This window comes from Talaromyces marneffei, chromosome 6 (assembly GCF_009556855.1).
Source record: "Talaromyces marneffei chromosome 6, complete sequence".
Classification (NCBI taxonomy): domain Eukaryota; kingdom Fungi; phylum Ascomycota; class Eurotiomycetes; order Eurotiales; family Trichocomaceae; genus Talaromyces; species Talaromyces marneffei.
The window spans coordinates 579,686-605,250 of NC_072353.1; the positions used below are offsets into that span (position 1 = coordinate 579,686).

Here is a 25,565-nt window from a genome sequence, read left to right on the forward strand (position 1 = left end):
ATGATGCAACCAGTCGCCATCCAACGGTAAATTCTAAGGGAGCAACTAACATAGTACGGTGTTGGCCTGCGTAAATAGTCCGAGCGTCTAGACTACGTCGGCTCTGATTGCTGGAGAGAGCTTCAAGGACACGCAAACAATAACATAACTTCCATCAACCATCCGACTTGGGACTGGGTTTCACTGTCAACGCCCATTTACGTTCCTTAATATTTCAACTTGCAATGCTTTTTTGATTTAAATATAACGTATGTTTTTTCTCTTTGTTTCTCCAACAATTTAACATGTCATTAGCTAAGTAGCAATCTAGCAACGGTGGTCACTTCTGCCCCTCTACGTTCGCTCTGTGATCTACAACATCACCTTTTCATTCGTCCTATACTCTTGTTAATTCTCTTTCGCTTCTGCCGACTTTCAAAATGTCGTCTGCACCCACCCTCCGTAAGAGAGGGGGTGCGAAAAAAGACGATGCCGAACCAGCACCATCTGAAACCTCCTCCCGTCAGGCCCAGCCTGTATCCGCCAAAGCAGCGACAAAAGCACCCTCAGAATGGGATTACTGGGTTGCTATGTTTGTAATGACTGCCTTGGCCTTTGTGACTCGTTTTTGGATGATCAATTACCCCGATGAGGTTGTTTTTGATGAGGTGCATTTCGGAAAGGTTTGTTTTGTCACACGTTACGAAATTATCGGCTTCTAATTCCAACTTTATAGTTCGCTTCTTACTATCTGCAACGAACCTACTTCTTCGACGTTCACCCTCCCTTCGCCAAATTGTTGTTTGCCTTCGTCGGCTGGCTGGTCGGCTACGATGGCAGCTTCACCTTTGAAAACATTGGCGATTCCTACATTACGAACAAAGTCCCTTACCTCGCCTACCGCGCTTTGCCCGCAACTCTTGGATCCTTGACTATCCCAGTCGTCTTTGATATTATGTGGGAGTCTGGATATTCCTTGCCAGCCTGTGTTTTGGCTTCTGGATTGATGGTTTTTGACAATGCTCACATCGGCGAAGACCGATTGATCTTGTTGGATGCCTGCTTGGTCTTGAGCGTCGCGTTGAGCATTCTTTGCTACGTCAAGTTCTACAAGCAGCGCTATAATGAGTTTGGTCGCAAATGGTGGAAATGGCTCCTTCTGACAGGCATCAGTTTGAGCTGTGTTATCTCCACTAAGTATGTCGGCATGTTCACCTTTGTTACTATCGGTTCTGCTGTGCTTGTTGATCTCTGGAACCTGCTTGATATCAAGCGTCCACGAGGAGTTATGTCTCTCTTCCGGTTCAGTCAGCACTTTGCAGCCCGTGCGTTCGGGTTGCTTATTGTTCCGTTCTTCTTGTACCTCTTCTGGTTCCAGGTGCATTTTGCTATCTTGAATCGATCTGGACCTGGCGATGACTTCATGACTCCTGAGTTCCAAGCAACGTTGTCCGACAACCCCTTGACCGCCAATGCTGTTGATCTCGAATATTATGACAGCATTGTCATCCGCCACAAGGACACCAAGGTCTATCTTCATAGTCACGATGACCAATATCCTCTTCGTTACGATGATGGACGTATCTCTAGTCAGGGACAACAGGTTACCGGTTACCCTCACAACGATACCAACAACCAATGGCAGATTCTGCCCAGCGTTCCATTCCCCGAGAATGACCGTACTGGCCACAAGATCAAGAATGGGGATACTGTTCAGCTACGCCATGTTTCAACAAACACAATTCTTTTGACACACGATGTGGCCTCGCCACTTATGCCGACAAACCAGGAATTCACCACAGTGTCCCAGGAGTTAGCTGATGGAGAGCGCCACAGTGATACCCTGTTTGAAATCAAGATCGAGAACGGCAAGCCGGGACAAAATTTCCGTTCGTTGTCCGGTCTTTTCAAGTTGATCCATGTTCCTACCCGTGTAGCAATGTGGACACATACTACTCCTCTCCCTGAATGGGGACATAAACAAGCGGAAATCAACGGCAACAAGAATACCTTGCAATCCAGCAATATATGGTACGTTGAGGAAGTGCCATCGATCCCCGCGGGATCCCCTCGTTTAGAAAAGCAAGAACGTAAGGTTGCTCAGTTAGGATTTATCCGCAAATGGGCAGAATTGCAACGCGCCATGTTCTTCCACAACAATGCTCTTACTAGCGAGCATCCGTACGCAAGTGAACCATTCCAGTGGCCATTCCTTTTGCGTGGTGTCAGTTTCTGGACCAACGCCGAGACAAAGGGACAGATTTACTTTTTGGGTAACCCTATTGGATGGTGGTTTGCTAGCAGTTTGTTGGCTGTGTTTGTTGGTGTTATTGGAGCCGATCAACTATCTTTGCGACGAGGCATTGACGCCATTGAAGAGAGTAAGCCACCCCCCTCGAAGATTAATGTAGATTTGCTAATTAGGAATAGTCTGGGGACCCGGAGCTCGCAGCCGCCTTTACAACAGCACTGGATTCTTGTTCCTCTGCTGGGCAGCTCACTACTTTCCATTCTGGCTGATGGGTCGTCAACGTTTCCTGCACCACTACCTACCCGCCCATCTAGCATCATGCCTTGTCGCGGCAGCTCTGGTCGAATTCATCTTCACCCTTGACCCTATCGCTCCCGCCAAAACCGACTACAAAGCCGACCCCACTGGCCGAGGTCGATTGATTCTTGGACGCTTCCGTACTTCCAAAGAGCGCTTGGGTAGACAGTCGTTGTATGCCGGTTGGGCCGCTACTGTTGTCATCTTGTCCGCTGTTATCTACTCGTTTGCTTACTTTGCGCCATTGACGTATGGTACTGCGTTGGATGTGGATGGGGTTAATGCAAGGAAGTGGCTGTCATATGACTTGCATTTTGCCAAGTAGTCTATCTTCTGGGCTATGCATGTATAAGAGTTTTGGAAAAGTGCATTGAATGGTAGTTGCAAGGTTGGAATTACTAGCAAGTTGATTGTGGTTGTTGTTTTCTGTACGAGTTGAGTTGTTACTCTCCTAAAATGAAATAGCGGGATTGTTTTGAGAGTTTATCGCTGTATTGAGTGTTTAACATGGGTATCTAGTGGATAATATATTCCAACTAAATCAATTCTTCCAAGATATGACTTGACAACAATCTACTAAAAGGACAGGATATCATAAAACATAAAAAAAAACATACAAGAGTTGACTAATACATGGACAAAGAGAAATTAGAAATGACCCATCCTCTTTCCAATCTCACTTTGCCACCCAAAACTCCTCTCAAACCCATTCTTCGCACTCTGGAAATCAAGCATGGCCTGATATACCTCCTCCTTTGATGTGCACACAAACGGACCATACTGTACCACTTCTTGGTTGAGTGGTTGACCCGCCACAAGAATGAATCGAGATGTTTCCTCCGCGTTATCGGGCACGTAGGCCTCAATATGATCACCCGACTGCTGGAAGACGACATTGTGGAATTGCTTGATGGGTTTCGAGTCGCCGTTGTCTGTCACAAAGTTTGTAGTTCCTTCCAATGTGTATGCAAACGCATTCCATCCCAAGGGCAAAATCTGCTTAACCTTGCCACCGGGTTTTATGCTGATATCGAAAAACCACAACGGGGTATACGCCAGATCGCGCACCGAATCGACGCCATGCGATTGTCCGCTGATAACTTTTATGCTGACTCGCCCGTCATCGACTTCCGCAACGGGAATTTCCGTGCTCCTCAAGTCCCGATAGCGGGGGTCGACATATTTGAGGTCCTTGGGGAGATCAACCCACAACTGCATGCCGACGTTGGGGCTGCCGTCTTCATTCTCGTGCGGCATTTCGGCGTGCATTATGCCCTTGCCGGCTGTCATGAATTGCAAGTCCCCAGGTCCGATTGTGCCGCGATTACCGGCGAAATCTTCATGGTCGACGCCGCCGGATAACAGGTATGTGATGGTTTCTTGCCCGCGATGGGGGTGGTCGGGAAATCCGGCGCCCTTGCCGATTGTGAAGTGGTCGAGCATGAGGAAAGGGCTGAAGTTGCGGAGTTTAGGCGTGCCGATTGAGCGGCGCACGCGTGCACCGGCGCCTTCGGCTTGTTCGAGGGCCTGAAAGGCCATGCGGATTGCGCGGGCGGTTGTCATGTTGTCGGGTAGAATGATTTCTTGCTCGAGAACTGGTGTAGAAGAAGACAGGTCTTCTTCTGCTGGTGGGGTGGTGGTGTTGGTGGTAGACAAAAGCTGAGAGAGTTGACTCTGAAGCTGGGTTGGAATCAAATCTTTGAGCCTATCAAGAACAATAGGAGTATTGTATATCCCAATAACAACTGCTGCAATACAAACAATAATTGAAAGGAAGAGCTTCATGGGAGGGTCAACGTGGGGTTATTTATAGACAAGAATGGTCCAGACTGAGCAGCTTCACTGAACCAAGTAGAAACTTCGTAATCGTTCGAAATTTTCTTCAAAGTTTGGATTTCAATTCATTGATAAGTTATTGGTCATAAAGATATGCCTATATATACAGTCTATGAGGAATGATGTCGAAAATTATGTGGGAAAAGGCGAATGAGAATTGAGCTGGAGGATTACAAAGAATAAGGTCAGCATTGGCGCTTGGCCGGATGCGGATTAGTATATTACGGTGATCGGTATTACGGATATATTATTCAGGTTTACTAATGGAGAGCGCAGTGCATGGTGCGTATTGTAATACGAATGGGTCTGTAATAATGATTTGATTGGCCAATGTGTCATCGGAAATACTCCGACGGATATACGTATGCTGATCAATGACGCTCTCTGTAGCACTCCGTAGTTAGTCACTAATGATCTCATAACATCATTCCGAGGAATGCGAAGTATGTTCCTGTATATTTTATACCAACAATGCTTTTTCGACTCCAGGGTAGCTGTGGACTACTCAGGGAAGGAGGTTCTTGGAAGATGAACTCTCAGGGGCATCTATTTGCCTGCATACCGGGGGTATACCGTATGATGCTGGGTCGATCAGTTGAGCAAGACCAGATAGATGTTCTTTGTGGTGTCTGATCTCCTATATAGACACCATTGATGAAGAGTCATAGAATTCGAGTCATAACCATCTCATGTCCGATCATTAGGCCTCAATTTAGAGATATAGTCAAACAGAATGGAATCACATTTACATCGTTGCGTTGCTTTGACGGAGATACCAATCCAACCAAGCATATAACCAAAATGTACGAAATCAAACCTGACCAAATCCTCGCTTCAGCATACACCATGATCGTTCTCACCGGCATCGCCATCGTATCCCGCTTCTTTCTCCGCGGCCTACGCAACGAAGCCTTCCGGCTCGAAGACGGTTTCATGCTTTTCGCCTTTGTAACGTTCAATATCTTATCCACAATCACCATCGTCGTGGTCCCCATTGCATATCAAATCGTAGCCGTTAGCTACGATTTGAAACCGCTATATAATGGTTTGTTTGATGACGAAGAGTATCAGCTCAGGGTGGTATTTGCGAGTAATTTGTTGTTTCCCATGGTATTGTGGTCGGTTAAAGTGTCGTTGTTGTTGCTTTCGAGGAGGTTGATGTATCAGTACAGGGAGTGGATTAGGGCTTGGTGGGTTGTTCTTGGGTTTGTGGCTTTGGTACTCCCCTCTCAAATCTAGTCATTCGAAGAGGTTGAGTGTTGATGATGTGCTAGACTTATCTTGGCAACTGGATCTCTATATTGTCTTCGTGTACCCGGTTAGAAGGTTATTTTAGGCCGGGTAAGTAGAACCTGATGATCGGTTATAGTCAAGTCAACTAACGAAGCATAGGTGGTTGCAATACCGATCGAGACGCCAAAGCACAAATGGCCAATCTTTACTATGTAGTAGTAACTGAAATAATTACTGATGGACTAAGTACGTCAATCAAAAACAGTATATTCACACTTGACTGACTTCGCTATCAAGTTATGGCCCTCCCTATCATGTTCCTACATCAAGCCAACCTTACTCGAACAACATATTACCGAACCGCTGCAATCTTTTCTGTCGGTGTTATATGCATCGTTGTGGCGCTTGTTCGAGGTATCACCATCGGAACGAGGTTGTCGGTGAACACGCCTACTTTGCCATGGATCCTTATATGGGAGATGATTGAAGGCGGCATAGGTACGACCTTTTTTCTTTTTTTCAAATACGAGTATAGCTAACGCACTAATAATTGATTACTTGGTCTGGGTTATGTAGCGGTCATAGTTGGTTGTCTCCCCGCATACGCAGTCTATTTCATCCAGGCCACAAAACGACCAGGTACAACCCAGCAGACAGGCTCTGCTCTCTATGAGCCTCGGACAGTTGAAGTTGGTAACCAGGATAATATCATAACTCGCATTACAACTAGATTACCGGCGAGCTTCAAACGCTTTACGTGTACACAATATGAGGACGGGAACCTTACGAGTGGAATTCGTCAGACTCGTAAAATTGAAGTGACTACTCATTCTGCGGAGGAGGAGGGTCATCCGGTTCCTGCAGTTCCAACGGAGAGAGCTTTTCCTCATTGTAATATCTTATAGTCATATATACTATCTTTTCATTTGTATTCGTTAATAGAATGACAATACTAAATATTGGTCCGGCCTGTTTGAAAAAGGGCTCGTTGAACGCTGGTTGGATATCAAACTTATTCTGTAGATAAATAGCTATCTCTGCAACATATGGTGTAGGACTTTCACCAAGGTGGCCGCAAAGATTTGTGACCGTTAGATGAAAAAGACTTGATGCAAAACAAATCAGATATTGGAAAGACACAAAATCGGATTGTCAACCAAGGAACCATCGCGATACTTGTGACTTATCTCCTTATAATCTGGACTCGACAACATATCCCCAAAATGCAGCGGGGAAGGGTAGTATACCAATGCCACCATTTCCCATGGACTCTTTCCCTGGTTTTGCAGAGATGAATTGATAACTTCACCATACAAGAGTGGTCTAACACCATGTCTCACTCCAACTCCAGCTACAAACGCATCTTGATATTTCCTGTATTTCGCCATGTCTTTGAAGGCTAGAAGATTGAACATTATTATGTCTTGTGAATGTTGCTTTTCTTCTTGATCCTTGCTGAATGATTCCATCCAGGTTTTAAGACCTGACGTGACTTCAGCTGAGTCTACAGAGGAGATTGTGTCACTCTTGCGGAGGTCCGAGTCCGTTAGGAGGTCAAGTTCTCTGGATCGAGGCCAGTTGGACGCCGCCAACTCAGACTGGGTAGTTGCTAGTGATGCGAGTAAAGCTGAGGGCACGGCAAAGGATATACTCCATGATGATTTGATGAGTTTGGAGAGATTCGGATGAATTGAAAAGGGCCCGGGTGCTTTGAAGCAAGCCGTTATATCCCAGTGAGTGGTTGTCAGTTCATGAACTGAGAAGGCTGTAGGAGGGAAGATCCAGCGGACAGCTTCGGTGGTGAGGACGGGTCTCTGTTCTTCAGGCAGTTCTGCGAGGGCAGTTGTAAAGTCTTGGACTGGTGAGGCTAGAGCCAAGAGGTAGATGATGCATTCTGTCGTGCTATCCATGACTAGATGAGTGGAAAAGATGTTCAGAACTTGAACAGAAGGAAGATTACTGAGGAAGTAATATGAATGTCATTCTTATATTTGAAAGACATTTTCTTCGAGAGGGAAGAATTTGGTCCGTTTCATCGGACGTCGGTCTTAATCATCCATTTCAGCGGCGATAAATACGGTAACTCCGTATTGCAGATTGATGGAGCCACGAACATAATTTAGACTTGAGATAGGAACCACTTAAAGACGTAGTTAATCTACATTACTACGTATAAGCTTGCTTGCTATTATTGATCTTGATAATTTCCGTCTTCGCAAATATCTGTGCATGTCACCTTGCTGCCTGGAGAACCCTAGCCTCTTACAGAAAAATCACGCATGAGCCGCCTTGGTTCACGAAGAGTACAGAAATAGAAACCTTTACCGCCAATAATCATGTGCAAGTCCAGCTGCTGGATGTTGATTGAAGTACTCTGTATCTTTGAGATGTTATTGGCTGAAAGCGTGTAGTATATACTTATAATTGTCGCGCTAATCTCGAACAGTCTTAGTGGGTCGAGCTATCCCCAGCTTTATCAAAACCGTTATCTGTTAACTTCTGTTTATCCACGAGATGGTCAATGTCTTTACAACACATACCATGATTACTAGCATTGAGTGAACCGATATGCCTGATGATGTTCACGCAAAATTCTCTATAATGCTGTCGAACCCTGTATCCGATTAAACACGTTTCATATCAACCAATCTCCGCTCCGAGCTCCGCAGCTCGATTTGGATTGAGACTCGTAATCTGCTTTGAACAAGCCTCCATTTCCACAGCACTGAGGCTATTATTGCGTCTCGTAGAACATACGACATAATGAAGCGATCGATTTCACTATTGTATCTCGCGTCAATCGCGTCAGGTACGCTCGCCGCAAAGAGGCCATTCAGTATCCACGACGATGTACTTGCATATCCCCAGGTATGGCATTTAATACACAATCGTCCTGTCCAAATTCTAATGTCTGATAGTACAAAATCTCGTTCCCAGAAGAATACGTCCTCGAAAGCGAAGCCAATATAATCCTCCAACGACAAGCCGATCGATCATCCAACGACGTAGCCTCCTCAAATATTGACTCTGATAAACGAGATCTACAACACCATGCATCACAGAGACCAATAGGTGGCTGGAAAGAAACCGGCAAGAAGAAAGGGGCAGCCCTAGACTGGGACCCTGAACTTTCACTCAATCATTTCAGCTATGAAGAGATGAAACTCGATGGGCTACGTTATCTTTGCAATATTCCGAGAGTCAGCAACGGAGCGGGAAACCATACAACCGCTGGAACTACTGATGGAGGTGATGGAGCTAAGAATCCAACGCAGGACGAGAATGAGATTGCTCGCGCTACCGATCGAGGTTTGGAGTTATTGAAGGAAATGGAAGACACATGCATGTATTACGTCTCGGGATGGTGGTCGTACTCGTTCTGCTACAAGAAGCAGGTCAAGCAGTTCCACGCCAAATCTGGTCCCGGTGTTCCCAATTATCCACCCATTGAAGACCCGACCAGTCACTCATTCGTTCTCGGGAAATTTCAGCAGGACGATGATGATGAGTCCGAGACTGATTCTAGCAGCGGCAGCAAACATGCAAAGGCGAGTTCCGCCGAATTACAAACCAAAGGTGAATCGAGATATCTTGTCCAACGACTGTCTGGCGGAACGGTCTGTGATCTTACGGGGACTGAGCGCAAGATTGAAGTACAATTTCACTGCCATCCTCAGTCTACGGATCGGATTGGATGGATCAAGGAACAGACAACTTGCTCTTATTTGATGGTAATCTATACGCCACGTCTGTGCCACGATGTCGCGTTTCAACTACCCCAATTCGAGGATACACATTCAATCCAGTGCCGAGAGATCCTGGCACCTGATGAAATCGCAGATTTTGACGCCATGAAAGCTCACCATGATCAACAACAACTCATTAATGCTGACAGCGAGAAAGCCCAATTCGTCGGTGGCATCGAAGTTGGCGCAAAGCAAGAAGTCGGATCCGAGGGCAAAGTGATTGAGAAAGGCCGCATGGCCAGAATCGGCGAGGAGACTGTTCAAATAATTGCCAAGCGAGAAAATGGCGAGCTTGTGCAATTATCCAACAAGGATCTTAAGAAATATAATCTGAATCCCAAGGAGGTAGAAGCCTTTGCGAATCAGTTGGATGAAAAGACGAAGGGCGGCGATTGGAGGTTAGAGATTGTGGAGAGTAATGGAGAAGCTAGTTACCGGGCAATTATCAGTTCGAGTGATGATGAAGATGATAATGGCGAGGCTGGTGAGGGGAAGAAAGAAGGAGCAGAACAGACCAAGGACAAATCACCTCCTGCCAAGGAAACCAAGGCAGATGAAATTCCTCCTTCAAATGAGGAACCGGGCAGCGAGGAAACATATAAAGACGAACTATGATCATGAATAGCCTGTCTATCTACCTGCTTAATGTCTCCTTTCTTGTATGATACCATTCACCAATGCAATTTGAACCTTGTAAATATCCATTTCTCATCTTGTGTCTGCATACAACTAGATGTCCTGCGTATCAAGCCAACGATAAATCCTGTGTCCCCTGCTTCTCTCTCGCTAGCCTCTGCCTCCTCGACTTCCACCACCAATATGCCACCGTAAATGCCGTCAGAGGAATCGCCACCACAAAATATAGCCATATATATGGAGTTATTAGCGTATTCGATTGTGCTCCGCCGTCGTTTTGGACTGAAAAAAATGCGCCCATACTGAAAAAGCCCTAAAATTGACCGTTTTGTCAGTCTTTGTATCAAAACCCTGAGCAGGGGGAGAGTGGAACATACAGAGACCGAAGTCGGAGGTAGATAAATCAGCGTCACCAACGTAATAACCCGCACAGTCGCACTATCATCCACCGTAAATCTATTATATTTCAGCATACTATTAGATACTTGATTGGACGTGTTCTCGTTTTTCAGGCTGATCGTGTTCGAAAGCTTCAGGTCGAATATATTAGGGTTAGCATGAACATGTGCCCTACCTTCCAGAATTGGTAAAAAAAAACACCTACCAGAGAGCATATGCTCGCCACACGACTCATCAGATATTGCAAATTGTCATCGAAGCTATTTATCATTTCCTCCATGTTGTCGAGTCGCTCGTTTATGTACACTTTGTCGGGGTGAGCGTAGGCATTGTTGAGTTTGATTAGAAGTTGGAGGATCCGTTTTGTCGCAGGAAAGATGCTTCGGAGGGGTGCAAGGCGCGTTTCTAGATTGTGAAGGCTGGAAAGAGATTCATAGAGGTCGTCAAAAGGGAGGTCTTCGGTTATATCGATGGATAATGCTTGATAGCTCTTTTGATATCGTCAGCGACCAGTGTTCCTGTGGTTCTGTTTCTGGGCGACCTAAATACCGTCTTGATCAACAACTTTTCTTCATTCTTCATATATGCACGCCAATTGTACATATACGTCCCCAGTATATATAAATGCAACGCCAAGGGGCTAGCGTTTTTCTTCGTTATCATCATCAAGTCTCCATGTCCCCCTACTGATTGAGTTATTGGTATAGAGTCTCCATGCACGAGGGTTGCTTCTAGGCTCCTTTGTAACGCCGAGGAGTATTGCGGATGCAGTAGAATGAAGACACTGTCCTTATCTCTATTAGTAGTGCCCACTCTCTGATATACGCCAGTCTGACGGATGGACCATCTCTCAGCTCCGGTCGTTTCGTCGATGCACTTGATTTCGGGGTATTTGAAGATGTATCCTAGTTCTTTAAATAGCATTAGTTGCTCTATCGAGGCACGCATAAAGACGGTAACAATCTTGGAAGGGATTTCGCGGGAACATTTTCATACCATATGTCAGACGCCCGTCAGGATATATTTGGTGTATGCGTTTCCAGGGTGAAGATATAAATCCTTCTTCTAATCCCAATGTCTTGAAATAAAAAGATCCTAATATTGTTGTGAACTCGCGGGCCACGATGTAATGTGATAGAATGGTTTGTAGCGTGTCCTCGGAGACATCTAGAGCGGCCCATGAGTAGGTTTGGCAAATGGAGCTAGTTTAAGAATCAATAGAGTTGTAACAACGATGTTTTTAACTGGGGCCTCGTGAGTTTACATACATTATGCGAGTACACTGGTCAACTTGTCCGTCGGTTTTGTTCTGCAGATGAGAGCACATATCGTGAACATTTGGAAGTCGACGATGGCGCACCATTCGGTCTGAGGTAATGTTAAATCGTTATGACACCAAGCCTGCTCGATATTAATTCTTACCACCATCTGGCCTATTCTTTGCAGAATGTGTTGGCATATGGCAGATATCGATTACCTCTACATAAGATGGCTTGTCCCCATATACTTCGGTTGCATTGAAAGGATCATTTTTCGGCTCTGTGGAAGTCGAATCTGACCTGGAGGAAATCCGTTTCTCTGAAGCATCATTCTCAAAATGACCTCTTAACGGAGCCATGGGTGCCTAGAAAGTGTTGGATCTCAGCAGCTGAAATTCCGTGGTTCAACGTTTATAGTGCTGTTTAAAAAGTAAGCCCTAAAAGGATGTCTGGAAGGATCAAATCAATTATATCGCCAAGATACAGGGTTCCGGATAGCACTTTCCAAGTAAAAAAAAAATGATGGAATCAGAATACTATGCTAGATAAAAGATTAAATAAACCGTGTTTGAGTTCATAAACGCTACGAAGTGGACTCGGTGAACTTCAGCCTTGCATGAATCCTGCCTGCAGGTGATTAAACCCCCCGCCCTCCCCAAAGCCTTACCACCAATGTAGCCAATCTCTCTCTACGTAGTACTTAGGTATGGAGTGCGGTTCATTTTGTTTGTGCAGCTCTGAGCATTTCAAATGATAAGTTAGTACTCTTCTCTCTCATCTATGAGGTTCAAAGAAGACTAAAGGGTTATATACCCCAACTCAGTTTGAGTGAGTTCGCGTTCAGCCTTATACCTCCAAATATCGTTGTTCATCTATCGAGTTTGGTCAATAGGACGTTATACGGCATGGTCGAGTCATAAATAAGTAGGAACGAGATGGGTACCTTGACATCGAAAGACTCCTCCGTCATATGCGGAAAGGCATTTTTTAGAATTTGTTTGAGAAGAGCTTCCTTTATATATCTGCCGGAAACTTGGTAACGCTTCATTTTGACTGAAGTGCCGGTAATCGCTATCTGACACAGTTGGGGCCCCGTTAATACCAGGCGATGCAATGACAAAAGTTGTGGCTTTCTTTGGTTTTGGACTTGTATAAAGTCTCATCGTTGCAGCAGGAAATATGTGGCGAGAAGGCGTGCTTAAAAGGACATAGCCTTCATAGGCAGAAACGAGTTCCTAGCTACATAGGCACATATCGAAGTCCCAGCCTTGTGCCTGGGTGAGGTAGATAGATGCCCAATCACACAAGAATAGTATGTCGCTTAAGCCTCATATCTCTCTGTCTGCTAGAAACAATTGAAACAAACTAAGTAACAGGAACTACTTGTGATTCTCTCACACAAGAAACTGATTCTGAACACACCGTATATTGGGAATGTGCAGTACGAACAAATGGTGCGCTGGTAATTATGAACCGGTTCGTTCTTCAGCCTTGCGCTACTCTCCTGAAAATATCGACCATGCAACCGAAAGGCGTTCGGTCATGCCTCGTGACCACCAATAGTCGTCACTTGTATGAGAAATGATGGAGAGAGAGTCCGAGGAGCCTTTAGAACCGGGATGATTTGCTTTTTTCGTGTTTTCATGCGTTTGTACGGAGTACTTTTGGGTCTGTGCAGTGATAAGGGTAGGTAAAGAATGTACGTTCCAGAGCGGCTAAGTAAGAAGCCCGAAACCTACAGCTCACCCGAGCGAATCACTGCAGGCATTTCAAGAAGACGAGGCTGCATATGGTGATCAGAGTCATGGCTTGTTTACAAGATGATGATGACTTTGTAGCCGAACCTAATGTCTTACGGTACCTAGTCAGGGACATCGTTATTTTGAAGCTGATGGAGGGTTGATCTTTTTTTCTTTCCAGGAAATTCTCCAGCTCCTGTTTTCTTCAACTCTTCATCCCTCCATATAGACATATCACACCTTTCCTTCGTTCAAAGTCTCCTTGTCCAATTCTCCCCTCCGAGTCCTATCTAGCTACCTAGGTAGCCTTGTTGTATGACAAACAGCATCTACGTGTTTCAAACAATCAATTAAAAAAAAAAAAAACAAACAAACAAAATGCCACTACCAGACGAACCGTCGGCAACTGAGCTCGATATTATGCATCTCCAGGCAGGAAGATATTCTGATGAATCATTTCCTGTTTCGAACTTGGAGGCTGTAGAGAACCAACGGCCGCCAGGAAATATATCAGATCAACCAGTGCCCATAGTGAGGCATGAGAGAGTCCCCAGTCATGGACATGCGCCTGGGAAGTCGCAAGCGTCTGGACTCGAGTAAGTCTTATTTATAGGGCTAAATGCGTGCTTCTAACTCCGTTCTGCCTTGTGGCTGTCTGACAAATGCCTCAATAGTCGTAAATTGAGAAGTATACACATCTTCGTTCGTTACCCGATGCTACTCTCAGTCAATAAAGCGACTAATAAGTTGACACTAAACAGTTTCTTTCGGTAAGCACCTGCATTGGCTTGGGCTTCTACGTACGAACCGGAAACATGGACGGTTTCGGGGGGCCTGGCGCCGCAATCTATGCCTACGCCCTCCTTGGAATATTGTCATCAATGGTCCTGCACAATATAGCTACGATGTTACGTGTATGGCCGGTTGCGGGGGCACTTCTGCTTTATGTTAAACATTTTCTGGATGAAGAGATTGGCATTGTCATTACTATCGTCTATTGGTAAGCTTCCAGGGTGTGATGATGATGATGATAATGGATAGAAGGTCACTTATACTTCGGTATACTCTAGGTTGACTTACTGCTTCTCCGCCTCAGCATTGGCAGCAACTGTGGCTGATCTGTTGGCTATTTTCTATCTGTCGAACGGAGCAACAGTTGCGATCATGATATTTGTCACTGCGATTCCAATCGCGCTGAATTCTTTGAGTTTGAATGTGAGAGGCACCCATAATCATCGTTTTGAATTGCTGTCTGGCCTTGCTAATACATGTGCGAAAGAGATTTCGAGATATCGAGATTGGCTTGGGTGCGTTTAAGCTTGTTGTTGCACTTGTTATCATCATAGCTATGAATGTTACCAATTCAGGTATGCCCTAACACGTCACCGTCCCTGTTATGGATATATTCTAATCAATCGCATATTGTACTTTGCAGAGCAAAGCTTAAATGACAACGAAAGTGAGTGATACTGGAATATCTTCTTGTCTAAATTGTTAACTTAGAATCTACAGATTCACTACCCGGCGGATTTAATCTGACAGCTAATCATCTTCAAGCACGAGAAAATCTGTTTCTCGGCGGTCGTCCTCATCAAACTGCTGGCTGGTTCGGTGGCTTCATGTACGTATTTGCTTCAGAAGCCTGTTTTCAAGCTGACCAACAGTGACAAGGTCTTCGATTTTTCTAGGATCGTTTTCACTCGTGGGCATTGAAGTTATTGCAGTTACTGCCCAGGAAACCGTGGTTTATGAACAGCGAAACTCCGAATTGACATCTCGGACACATTGGACGGTGACAGATCAATTCTCGTGGCCTGCAAGATGGGTTCCAGGCGTTGTTACTGGGCTATACATATGGGGTGCCTGGGCAGTCACAGCGAATATTCCATCTACCGACCTACCGCAGTTCTATCCCAGCAATAATCTGACCGGATTTACAGTCGGTCCATGTCAAGCTTCAATATTTATTGATGCAGCTTGTCAAAATGGCCAGGGAAATGCGCTGGCCAAAGCATTGACCGTCTTACTCATGATCAGTTTAACTTTTACGGCAACTGCTGCATTCTATGCTTCCTCGAGAACTCTATATGGTTTTGCTAGCGACATGATACAGAGTAGACAGGTTCAGCCAACATCATTCCTCGGTACTATATTTGGCTTTTGCGCTAGCAAGAACAAACATGGCGTGCCGCAAAATGCGGTACTTGTCTCTGCCTGGCTGTTTTGGGTGCCTTTCCTCAAATTCACAAACGCCGAATCATTCTCCCAGGTGAGTTACCACTATTCTTCGGGCTGTGAAAAGCAGTGAACCCGTGTTTGGCTCTGATCTTGCACTCGGTGTTGAATTTTCATTGATACTTGGCATATTCGAAAACCTTAGGCAGCCACTGTACTTACAGACATGGGCTCCGTTTGCTGCATTCTGGTGTGGGCGTGTGAATGTTTCGCAGCTATGAGACTATATTCTAGGTGAGAGACACATGATACCTACGCCTAGTAAGAATTCTACGAGACGAGGTTGCTAACAGAACCTGTTACATGCCCGTCTAGTTACAAACATCACAAAAGCAAAGTCGAGCTTGTCGGAGATTCCACTGATAGTGAGCCAATGCAGAGACATCTTCTTGTAGAAGACAATGGCTGGTATATCCGCAATATGCTTATATCGGGGTTTGCTGGTGTTTTCTGCCTCCTGATCGTTGTTCTCGCTGGGAGTATGTATGTCCTGGAGACTACAACTGCTCTTCAAGGCGTAGCTTCGTTTGGTGTGGTAAGTCCTTGCCATGGTGCCAAATTTTAGAGACAAGACATTTCTGACCATAACGCAGTTAGGATTTTTTATAATCCTAGTGTTGGTTCTTAAGATAAACAGGGGCTATAGAAAGGATGGTATCCTCCATGTGTGGAGATTGAACCCTCTAGACAAGTCCTCGGACTTTCAGTCCAGACTGGACAGTTTGAATAGAGCTCGAGCCCACGCGGGGGTTTTGACTCACCCAAGCAGCGCTGATCCAGGATTTAACTCGTGACCTTCGAGAACCGAGCTGAGTGTTATAACGGGGAGGGTGTCAAAGTGAGATGTTAACTCGTTGGTCTAGCTGTCATTTTCAAAAGCTCCAGGGCATTGTGTTACATAGTTCGCGTTCTAATTTCACCGTTACGTTTGTGGAAGGTGTTTCAACTTGCCCTTGGCTTTTCTTATTTAGGAATAATAACTATCTTCATCTAATACTAGTCCAGATCAAACCTGTTCGCAAGAAAGCTCTGTACAGCCACCGTAATATCAAGCCGAATTATTGATAGAGCAGCCGGGAAACCAACTGTAAGAATCAGTTTCCTTTTCCCCTTGTCATCAACTCCGTTGTAAAGACCGGCACTAAAGCCTCGGTACTTGTATTTGGGTGCGTTATTTGCCGGGTATTTCAACTCTGTTTTTCTGTAGATGTTTTCCGTCGATATCAAATAAACTCTCAATTCTTTATCTTTGAACCCCAGGATTACACCAACTTTATCGTCCTCGGTGAGAAGAACTTTTTCAAGGTCGAACCGATGATCATCCCATTCTCTAAACACGAACGGTAAGCCAGCCCCGGACCTAACGATTGTCTTTTTATGAGAAATGGCGAGAAGCCCGGGGTTGTGATTGAACGAAACCATTGAGGTCCAAAATCCATCATGAGATGTGTCCTGTCGTGCCAAGAAGTCAGTTTGAAACGATGCAGTTAGACTTGGCGGGGGGTTCAGTAGTCATACATTATCATCGTCAGTCCCGTGTCCTAGAGCAGCCCATGATGAATTGAGATATTGAAAGTACCATACGCTGCACTTTGATGATGGTCCATCATTCATCTCTGATGCGACAATGAAATTGTTGCTATTCCTCGAGAAAAAGATTGCCCGTACCCTGGTAACGTCGTCCAGCTGTTTCTCAAACACATTCTCTGCCCATGATCCTGCTGATCCTCTTGATTCTCTTGAGGCTCTTGATTCTCTTGATGCTCTTGACTGACTGGACGTACTCGACTGGTCTGTGGAAAGCCTGAAGAAATACAGGTTAAACCTTTTAACATCCTGGCAAACGACTTACACAGGATTCCTTACCATCTTAGTGATTGTCTCAAACCTTCTATTGAAACGACATGAATTTTGTATCTAACTTCTTTGCCCGTACCGGTTCGCGTACAAGTGGCGATCCAGTTTCCGTTAGGGGAAATTGCCAATATAACCGTATTATTATGCTGTGCCCAGGGGATCATAAATCCTTCGTAACGGGTGGCTGCGTTCGGGTTTCTCTGAACTTCATAGAGAACGATCTGAATGTTTTTAGTGATTTGCCAAGTCTCGTTTGCAAGCCGCTGGTTTTGATTCTGTCTTACCTCAAGATTCGCTTGCTCCATTCTTGGTGGTGCCTTCTTAACGAGGCAGATATGCGAAGAAGCGCAAGTTGACACATTTAAAGTGAACTGCTTTTCCCAATTTCTTCCTCGTGGGCTCATTGGCATCACGAGTTCCAGTCGTCCCCTGAAGTGTAGAGTGTCTGTGAAGAATATACCGTAACTGTTCATGTCCTCGTCGTGCAAACAAACATACTCAGCCTTTGCCGGAATGGCGCACGATTCACATCTCCGAAGAATTCCCTTGTGGTCAGTCAACGAGCTTGTTTGAACAGCCGTATATAATTTGTTATATGCCTCCTTCAAGTTTCCACAAATAACATCCATCGTTTTACGACTTTTATGGTCTGATACAAGAATGTCATCATGCAATATCTTTCCCATCGCTTTAGTCATTTCCGTCTCATTTATATCAGCATTCGAAATCTTCCCATCTCTCAAAATGTCAATCCAATCGGATACAGATTCTTTCAACTGATAATTTGTTGATTGGTAAAAGGTATCAACGGTGCTTCTTCTTGATAAATCTGCCCGTAGATCAATGATTTCTTGAGGACCGCGAGTCGTGAAAATAAGGACTAGTAGTAAAATACAGCCGTACGGCCACACATCACTGGTTTTCTCGACACTGCCCCTTTCTCTCGTCTCAGGTGCGCAATAGGTCGACTCATATCGACGGCTTTGCGTCTCGATTGACGAGCTCATAAAGGCATGGCCAAAGTCAGACACCTTGAAGATGAACCCATTTTCGCGAGTAGAATCTGGAAATATTAATATATTTTGCGGCTTGATGTCACAATGCATCACCTGCACTTCCCTAAATTTGTGAGGTAGAGAGATCTTCAATTTGGTAAGCCAAGCCAAGGCATCAGCTACATCGATTATGCAATATATGATGTTTCGTTTCTTTGCGGTAGTATCTCGATGCTCTTCGAAGCTTATAAAGTCATCGAGCGTCCCAAGATTCGTCCATGGTAAGAAAAGCATGTGGTGTTCACCGTAAACCAAACTTCCATAGTTGACGAGAACGTTTACATGTCCGCTGCGGCTGTTTCGTATCCGCGACAAAACGTCCCTCTCATTTTCAAAATCGTTGGTACTATCCGAGTTGAATATTTTCACGGCCATCACTTGCGGCTACGGTTCGAATGCGACGTACAATCATCAGTTATAGAATCAAGACAGACAACGAGATAACAGAAAGGCAGTCGACTTCTTTTAAGCGACAGGTAGAAGTATGAGCTTACATAATAATTGCGATTATCACTCTCCTTATATTCAAAGTAGCCAGGCTCAACATAAGCCACATAAACCTCGCTTGTCGACCCTCTTCCTATCCATGTTCTTTCTTCTGGAAGCGGGAAGGGCAGTTGAGAGTTGCGCGAATATACCATGTCATGTCCCTCCTTTATGGTTTCCTTTGCGGTCTCCATATCCTTTCACGGCTATCCGCACCGCTAGAGTATACCCAATAACGAGTTCTTGATTTCTCGCACTTTTCCAAGGGTCGAGGAAGTAAGAATAGTCGCACGAAATGAAGAAAGAAGGGACGGTCAATGTAGCCGCGAGGCTCAAGTCGTTCTCCAAATGAGATTATCGACACGTGACAGCATAACTAAGTATAGATTTTCTTTGCCATTGGTCGCTCGATGTTGATCTTATCGGCGAGTAGAAAAGACGGCCTGCCGGGCAGCCTTGCGACAAGGATAAACCCTTAGGTACACGGTGCGTAACGTCGCAAATTATCCGGCTTGAAGTCGGTTATTAGAGAGGTGAGTAGGAAGCAAAGGCTGGTCCGAGTCGAGAATATTCTGGGTAAGATACCCTGTATAAGTCACCTCTGAACTTGGCCAACATCGTGGAAGCATCCTCGAACATCCTCTCACCGATTGACTCAGACTAACCCGTGAATCAGGCTGATTGGGTATCTGGCCAAGTTCTTTATACTTTGCCCAAGACTCAGACCCGGTGATAATGCATTATTGACTAATACATCTTACAATTAGTTACATGAGAGACTGTTGTTGGAGCTTCGTCCCAATTAGCAATCTGTTTGGCTTGGGGCCACGAGCACGTATGCGTGGCCTCCATAAGGCGAGGGGTTCATGCGCTTCACATGACCACCTGGCAAGAATTCCAAGGTTATAGAATTCAGCTGGCAGCTGAGTAAGTTATATGAAAAAGATCATGTGTGTGTTTTCCCCGAAAACAAAATGAATAATACATGTACTATCAAAGATGAAGTATTGAGTGGTGACAACCTGTCGGGAGTCAAGCGGACGCCAAGACCAACGGCGGACCCATCCGCTTAGTAACTCCATCCGTCCAACTCTCCCCTCAGCACAGACAGACAACGACGACATCATCACAACAGTTGGCGACCTGGCAGTCAGTCATCGACCACCACCTGCAGCCGTCATCCGACTCGAAGCGGCGAGTACATATCTCTTTCGGAATCGAAGAACTCGCTAAGAACGTCTCCTATCACATCGGACACAATCAATCGGGGAGACAGCGCGTTAATCCGAGGGGATTGCCGTCACCATGGGCTTCGTCGGCGTGTACACTGCGGTCTATGACTACCAGCCGCAAGCTGAGGGCGAACTGGAAATCCACGAAAATGACCTCCTCTATATTCTCGACAAGGACGACGATGACTGGTGGAAGGCCAAAAAGAAGGCTGATCCGGAAGACGATGAACCAGTGGGACTGGTGCCGAATAACTACGTTCAAGAGGTAAGGGGTTGCTTATCCGTCCGTTCACACAGCACTATCACGAATGATCGCCATTCGATGATATCTCCAATCGTCTGGTATTGATTTCACATGTGAAATGTGGAAAAGAGAATTAGGGAAGTGCAGGATTCCGACCTGCTCTACAATTGTCGCTGTATATGTATGATGCTCTAGGCTGCCAGTACTGACTATTACCTTGAATTAGGCACAACCTACCTATAAAGCCAAAGCGCTCTACGATTATACACGGCAAACAGACGAAGAAATTTCCTTTTCCGAAGATGCCGAATTATCCGTATATGATACTACCGACCCAGACTGGACGTTGGTTGGTTCTGGAACAGATTTTGGATTTGCCCCAGCAAATTATATTCAGCTACTTTCCGAAATCGCGCCATCGCAAACACCGGCCGTAGCTCAAGAAGAGCCTGAACCGGAGCCTGTATCTTCATATACGAGTCCCGAGCCCGAGCCATCTCCGCCGCCATCGCTTCCCCAACGACCTGTACATACCGAACCGGAGGAGTATGCATCAGCCGCGTCCAGCCCGGCCATACCGGACTCTAGCCCTGCTGCAGCGATCGCGGGTATGCTTCATAGACAGCATGGCTCCATGTCTTCTCATGATACTTCGCGCGCCATTCCTCCAGCACCACAAGCGTTTGTGTCTCCTGAAGAGGAGGAGGAGGAAGGACCTGCGCCTAGCCTTCCCACACGACCAATATCACAGCCAACTCCTCCCCGAGAAGTGCATCGATATGAAGAGGAACCGGCATCACCACCTCAGCCTCCTCGCCCACAACATTTGCAAGTCACTTCGGCTCGGGACGACAATGGGCGTGTCCAGGAATCGCCGCCATATAGTCGTGTTGGATATTCGGCACCATCGCCCCGTTCACCTTCCGGATATCGACTCTATAATATCAACGAAATGATCTCAGTATTAGGCAAGCGAAAGAAAATGCCGACTACGTTGGGTCTTAATGTGCCGAAAGGTACAATCTTCATATCAGCTGATTCATCCGAGAACGATACCCAGCAGGAATGGACCGCAGATAAGCTTACACACTATTCAATCGAAGGAAAACACGTCTTTATCGAACTTGTCAAGCCGAGTAAAAGTGTTGACTTCCACGCCGGTTCCAAAGATACTGCCCATGAAATAGTCGCAGCATTGGGCGAAATTTCTGGTGCTTATAGGGCCGAGGGTCTGCGAGAAGTACTTGAGGCAGGACAAGGCGGTAGCGGAATTCAGAAGAAGGGACAGATGCTTTATGACTTTATGGCTCAGGGTGAGGACGAGGTGACTGTCGCTACTGGAGATGAGGTGGTGGTTTTGGATGACAGCAAATCTGATGAATGGTGGATGGTCAGGCGCATCAAGAATGGCCGTGAGGGTGTGGTTCCTAGCAGCTATGTGGAGATTACTGGTTTGGTTGAAGCATCAACCCCGGCTACATCTGCTAGCAAATCTACAGCGGTTGATCAGAATCGGCATGAGGAAGAACGTCTGGCAAAAGAAGCTTCGAGAAGATCACGGGTTGAATTCACGGACGGCCCACGATCTGAGGTAGGTCCAGGGATGACCCTTCCTAAAAGGCATAGCAGTCTTTTCGCATTGGACGTTGGTAACAATGGGATGCAGCGTCATAAACGGGAAAAGTCTGATAAGACATCGAAACAAAGTAAGGCTTAACCATTTGACTGATGTGGCAGATGCTAACTCGATTGTAGAACCAGACACTACGAAGATCAGAAACTGGACCGATAGAACGGGAACGTTTAGTGTTGAAGCCCAATTTCTCGGTCTCCACGATGGCAAGATCCATCTCCACAAGATGAATGGAATCAAGATTGCGGTTCCAACGGCCAAGATGTCCGTTGAAGATTTGGAATATGTCGAAAAAGTTACCGGAGAATCCTTGGATGAAGATAAGCCATTGTCCGATATTCGACGTCGTAGTATGCAGGCAAAGAAGGAAGAAAAGGAGAAAGCCGAGAAAGCAAAGGAAAAGAATGGCGTTCATGTTCAAGAATATGATTGGTTCGACTTTTTCCTCAAAGCTGGTGTCGGACCACATCAGTGTGAACGCTACGCACAGAACTTCTCAAAGGACTCTATGGACGAAGCCATCCTGCCGGATATTACGCCTGAAACTCTTCGTACGTTGGGCCTGAAGGAGGGCGATATTCTTCGTGTGATGCGATATTTGGACACAATGTTCAACCGAACTGGGTCTAAGTCTCGCCTACGAAATGTCAGTTTTGGTGGCGAGGAAGTCATTGGAAACGGCGAGACTGGTTTGTTTTCTGGAGCTGGCGGTGCTCTCAAGAATAATACATCTCGTAAAGGCCGTCCAGCTCCTGCTGTGCAGACCGGCGATGTCGTGGATCCTAAGGCGTTCGAAGTCAGAGATGGCAAAGAAAGTGCCGAAAAGGCAGAGCCAGCTCCTGTACGTCAAACCACGCCTCCAGCTGAAAAGCCGGTTCAGCGTGGTTTCGATGATGATGCTTGGGACGTTAAACGACCAAAGGAATCCTCGGCGCCCGCTGCTACTGCTGCTGCTGCTGCTGCTGCCGCACCTGTAGAGCCACCGAAGCCAGCTCCACCGACTGGTGCAATGGCTGATCTGTCGCTGCTTCAAGCACCTTTGAAACCAACGCCAGCACCCAGCCAGCCGACTCCACCCGCAGCAGTTCCTGCCGCCGCTGTTCCACCTCCAACTGTGCCTGTTCTTGCTCCTATGCTCCCTCAACAAACTGCAACTCTATCATACCCTCAACCTGCCGCGCCTCAACAACCTCAAGCTACAGGGGCCAATCCGGGCTTCTTTCAGCAGTTGGGACCTCTACAACCACAACAGACGGCTGTTCCGAATCAACCCCAAGGAATGGGCTTTTCTTTGCAGCCCCGCCAGCGCCCTGTGCCTCCACAGACTATGAACCAGAACTCTTTGCTGCCACCACCGCCTCAGCGACCCCTATCGGCTCCTCAAGATTTCCAGCAAAGTCCTTTTGCCGCTCCTCCTTTGCAGCCTCAGCTGACCGGCATTTCTCGCAATGCGCCACAATTAGCGCCTACCGGCCAGAGTCTAGCGGAGCTCAACCAGCAACGATTCCAGCCGCAACAATACGGTCAACTGCAGCCTCAGTTAACTGCATTCCCACAACAGCAACAGCCACAGTTCCAGAATGGTCTCATGCCGCAGCCGACGGGTTTCCAGCCACAATCGCAGTTTGGCTTCCAGCAGCAGCAACAACAACAACAACAACAATTCGCGGGTATGGCGCCGCAGCCAACCGGCTTCGGTGGATTCTCACCACCACCCCAACAACCCATGGCAACTGGAATCAACGGTATGCTCCCGCCTGCACTACAACCTCAACAAACAGCGGTGAATGGATTCGGCACGAGCATCAGTCCTCCCCCTCCACTTATTCCACCTATTCCTCAAATGCCGACAGTGGCACCATTGCAGCCACAGAAGACAGGCCCAGCACCGCCTGTCCGATTTGGAGTCAAGCACGACGCAAAGAAACTCACACCTCAGCCCACGGGGATGCGTGCCAACCTTGCACAAGCCAGTATGTACTCCCACCGTGCTTTGTGGATCTAACAGCAGCTAACTCGTATTCCAGCCCCGTCAAATCCATTTGGTTTCTAAGTTCTTTTGTTCTGTCTGGACAGTATATACATATATCGCTTTTTGCCCTGTAATTTTTTGTGCCTATCTGCTTATATTGAAAGTATGTTAGATGGTGTTAAGGATCGTCCGTTTTCTTGTTTTTGCTCCATTCAGTCCTGCCTTTGATTTCTCCCTTGGACACGATTCTTTTTTGTTCTCTTCAACTTTCTCACTTGCTATGAAGTCAATGGAACGAGGTTTTCTCCTTCTAGCGTCTAGCGCCTAGCATCTGGTCTCGTCTTCTGTCATTCGTGTTGTGTATGCTCGCTCAGCGATTCTAGAATGACGTCTGCCCTGACTGACGACTTACCTACCCCCATTCGCATCTACCTAGTTATATCTCCCGTTGTATTATGTTTCACCTACATTGACCTTGATCGATTCGTCATTGGTCGCCTTGTTTTGTTGATACAGCCTAATTCATCTTCTTTCGTCATCTTTTTCTCCCTTTCGAATACAGCATGTTAGCTCGACAAGAGACAAAAAAAAAGCACTTTTGATGTTCGAAGTACCTTGTCTTGTTCAGTCTGCAAAAGGATACGTAACACACTTCCCCCTTCTCATTGCTCTTTCGAAATCATCTTTCTTTTTGATGTATATAAATTCGTGAACTGAATGGTATATAGTAATTTTCTCCCAAAACCATGCGTCACTACCTATATACGTAGTAGATATCGATTCATTTCTAGGTTCTCATATGCACGACTTTCGCCCAAGTTGTTTACGGAGTATATAACCCGAATAGGCCAGCCAAGTCGGCATGTACGGTATTGTCTTAAGGGGCATAACGGCGAATCATGCCACAGCCCGAGATCGACATCACTACCTACTGCCGCACTACCTAAAAAGCCTCACAATGAATTGTATAACTCGAGAATAATAATTACATAGATGGCAACCATCCCGATCTCAATCCCGTCGGAACTCTCGGGACATGGCTCTCCATTCGGGTTGTGAAGAGCCACTCTGTCGCAAACTCCTACGGAGTACTCCGTACGTAGATGGATCAGGCAGTCAGGGAGATAGAGCTTACGCACGTACGGAGTAGGCTGGTATGTAAAACGATGAAACCCACCCATGATCGGAGAATCGGAGTACTAGCGATCTAGATTCCCCTATTCTACAACGGCACGATGTCTTCACGGTCAATGTCGAGGAAAGCCGAGGCCTGTTTTTTTAACCTAAAAATACAGACCATACCTATATAGGAGAGTAATCAAGACTCGGCAGTCGGCAGTCGTGTGTCGTGTGTCGGATTTGGGTGGTCGTTTTTTGGATGGCCCACTTACGGACCGCGATGCTTGACTGGATCTGGGTTGGCGGGCGTGTTCCCCGCAATTATGCATGCACAGGCCACTTACTGTGGATGCTACG

The 25,565-nt window shown here is 46.2% G+C and overlaps 9 protein-coding genes across 9 annotated transcripts; 5 read left to right on the forward strand and 4 right to left on the reverse strand.

The window, feature by feature from the left end:
• Positions 1–419: 419 nt before the first annotated feature.
• On the forward strand, positions 420–2,852 carry EYB26_007715 (uncharacterized protein; the record flags this gene model as incomplete). Its single annotated transcript, XM_054266976.1, has 3 exons — positions 420–662; positions 716–2,360; positions 2,410–2,852. The coding sequence occupies 3 exons, from the start codon at positions 420–422 to the stop codon at positions 2,850–2,852; spliced, it is 2,331 nt and encodes a 776-aa protein (XP_054122951.1).
• A 323-nt stretch (positions 2,853–3,175) lies between these two features.
• On the reverse strand, positions 3,176–4,312 carry EYB26_007716 (uncharacterized protein; the record flags this gene model as incomplete). The annotated part of the gene is made up of 1 exon (XM_054266977.1): positions 3,176–4,312. One exon carries the CDS (start codon positions 4,310–4,312, stop codon positions 3,176–3,178), a length of 1,137 nt encoding a protein of 378 aa, XP_054122952.1.
• An 852-nt stretch (positions 4,313–5,164) lies between these two features.
• On the forward strand, positions 5,165–6,501 carry EYB26_007717 (uncharacterized protein; the record flags this gene model as incomplete). Its single annotated transcript, XM_054266978.1, has 5 exons — positions 5,165–5,443; positions 5,638–5,704; positions 5,756–5,842; positions 5,894–6,094; positions 6,173–6,501. The coding sequence occupies 5 exons, from the start codon at positions 5,165–5,167 to the stop codon at positions 6,499–6,501; spliced, it is 963 nt and encodes a 320-aa protein (XP_054122953.1).
• Positions 6,502–6,717: 216 nt separating this feature from the next.
• Positions 6,718–7,506, reverse strand: EYB26_007718 (uncharacterized protein; the record flags this gene model as incomplete). The annotated part of the gene is made up of 1 exon (XM_054266979.1): positions 6,718–7,506. The coding sequence occupies one exon, from the start codon at positions 7,504–7,506 to the stop codon at positions 6,718–6,720; it is 789 nt and encodes a 262-aa protein (XP_054122954.1).
• Positions 7,507–8,359: 853 nt separating this feature from the next.
• Positions 8,360–9,957, forward strand: EYB26_007719 (uncharacterized protein; the record flags this gene model as incomplete). Its single annotated transcript, XM_054266980.1, has 2 exons — positions 8,360–8,464; positions 8,515–9,957. 2 exons carry the CDS (start codon positions 8,360–8,362, stop codon positions 9,955–9,957), a joined length of 1,548 nt encoding a protein of 515 aa, XP_054122955.1.
• A 130-nt stretch (positions 9,958–10,087) lies between these two features.
• On the reverse strand, positions 10,088–11,995 carry EYB26_007720 (uncharacterized protein; the record flags this gene model as incomplete). Its single annotated transcript, XM_054266981.1, has 7 exons — positions 10,088–10,291; positions 10,356–10,508; positions 10,583–10,867; positions 10,927–11,288; positions 11,374–11,579; positions 11,646–11,745; positions 11,800–11,995. The coding sequence occupies 7 exons, from the start codon at positions 11,993–11,995 to the stop codon at positions 10,088–10,090; spliced, it is 1,506 nt and encodes a 501-aa protein (XP_054122956.1).
• A 1,758-nt stretch (positions 11,996–13,753) lies between these two features.
• EYB26_007721 (uncharacterized protein) lies at positions 13,754–16,404 on the forward strand (the record flags this gene model as incomplete). The annotated part of the gene is made up of 11 exons (XM_054266982.1): positions 13,754–13,971; positions 14,050–14,077; positions 14,137–14,375; positions 14,446–14,590; positions 14,655–14,742; positions 14,811–14,834; positions 14,888–14,996; positions 15,047–15,644; positions 15,756–15,844; positions 15,926–16,145; positions 16,204–16,404. The coding sequence occupies 11 exons, from the start codon at positions 13,754–13,756 to the stop codon at positions 16,402–16,404; spliced, it is 1,959 nt and encodes a 652-aa protein (XP_054122957.1).
• Positions 16,405–16,606: 202 nt separating this feature from the next.
• Positions 16,607–18,897, reverse strand: EYB26_007722 (uncharacterized protein; the record flags this gene model as incomplete). The annotated part of the gene is made up of 4 exons (XM_054266983.1): positions 16,607–17,062; positions 17,129–17,414; positions 17,477–17,688; positions 17,752–18,897. The coding sequence occupies 4 exons, from the start codon at positions 18,895–18,897 to the stop codon at positions 16,607–16,609; spliced, it is 2,100 nt and encodes a 699-aa protein (XP_054122958.1).
• Positions 18,898–20,313: 1,416 nt separating this feature from the next.
• Positions 20,314–24,170, forward strand: EYB26_007723 (uncharacterized protein; the record flags this gene model as incomplete). Its single annotated transcript, XM_054266984.1, has 5 exons — positions 20,314–20,505; positions 20,711–22,075; positions 22,151–22,190; positions 22,240–24,090; positions 24,145–24,170. The coding sequence occupies 5 exons, from the start codon at positions 20,314–20,316 to the stop codon at positions 24,168–24,170; spliced, it is 3,474 nt and encodes a 1,157-aa protein (XP_054122959.1).
• Between the last annotated feature and the right edge of the window lie 1,395 nt (positions 24,171–25,565).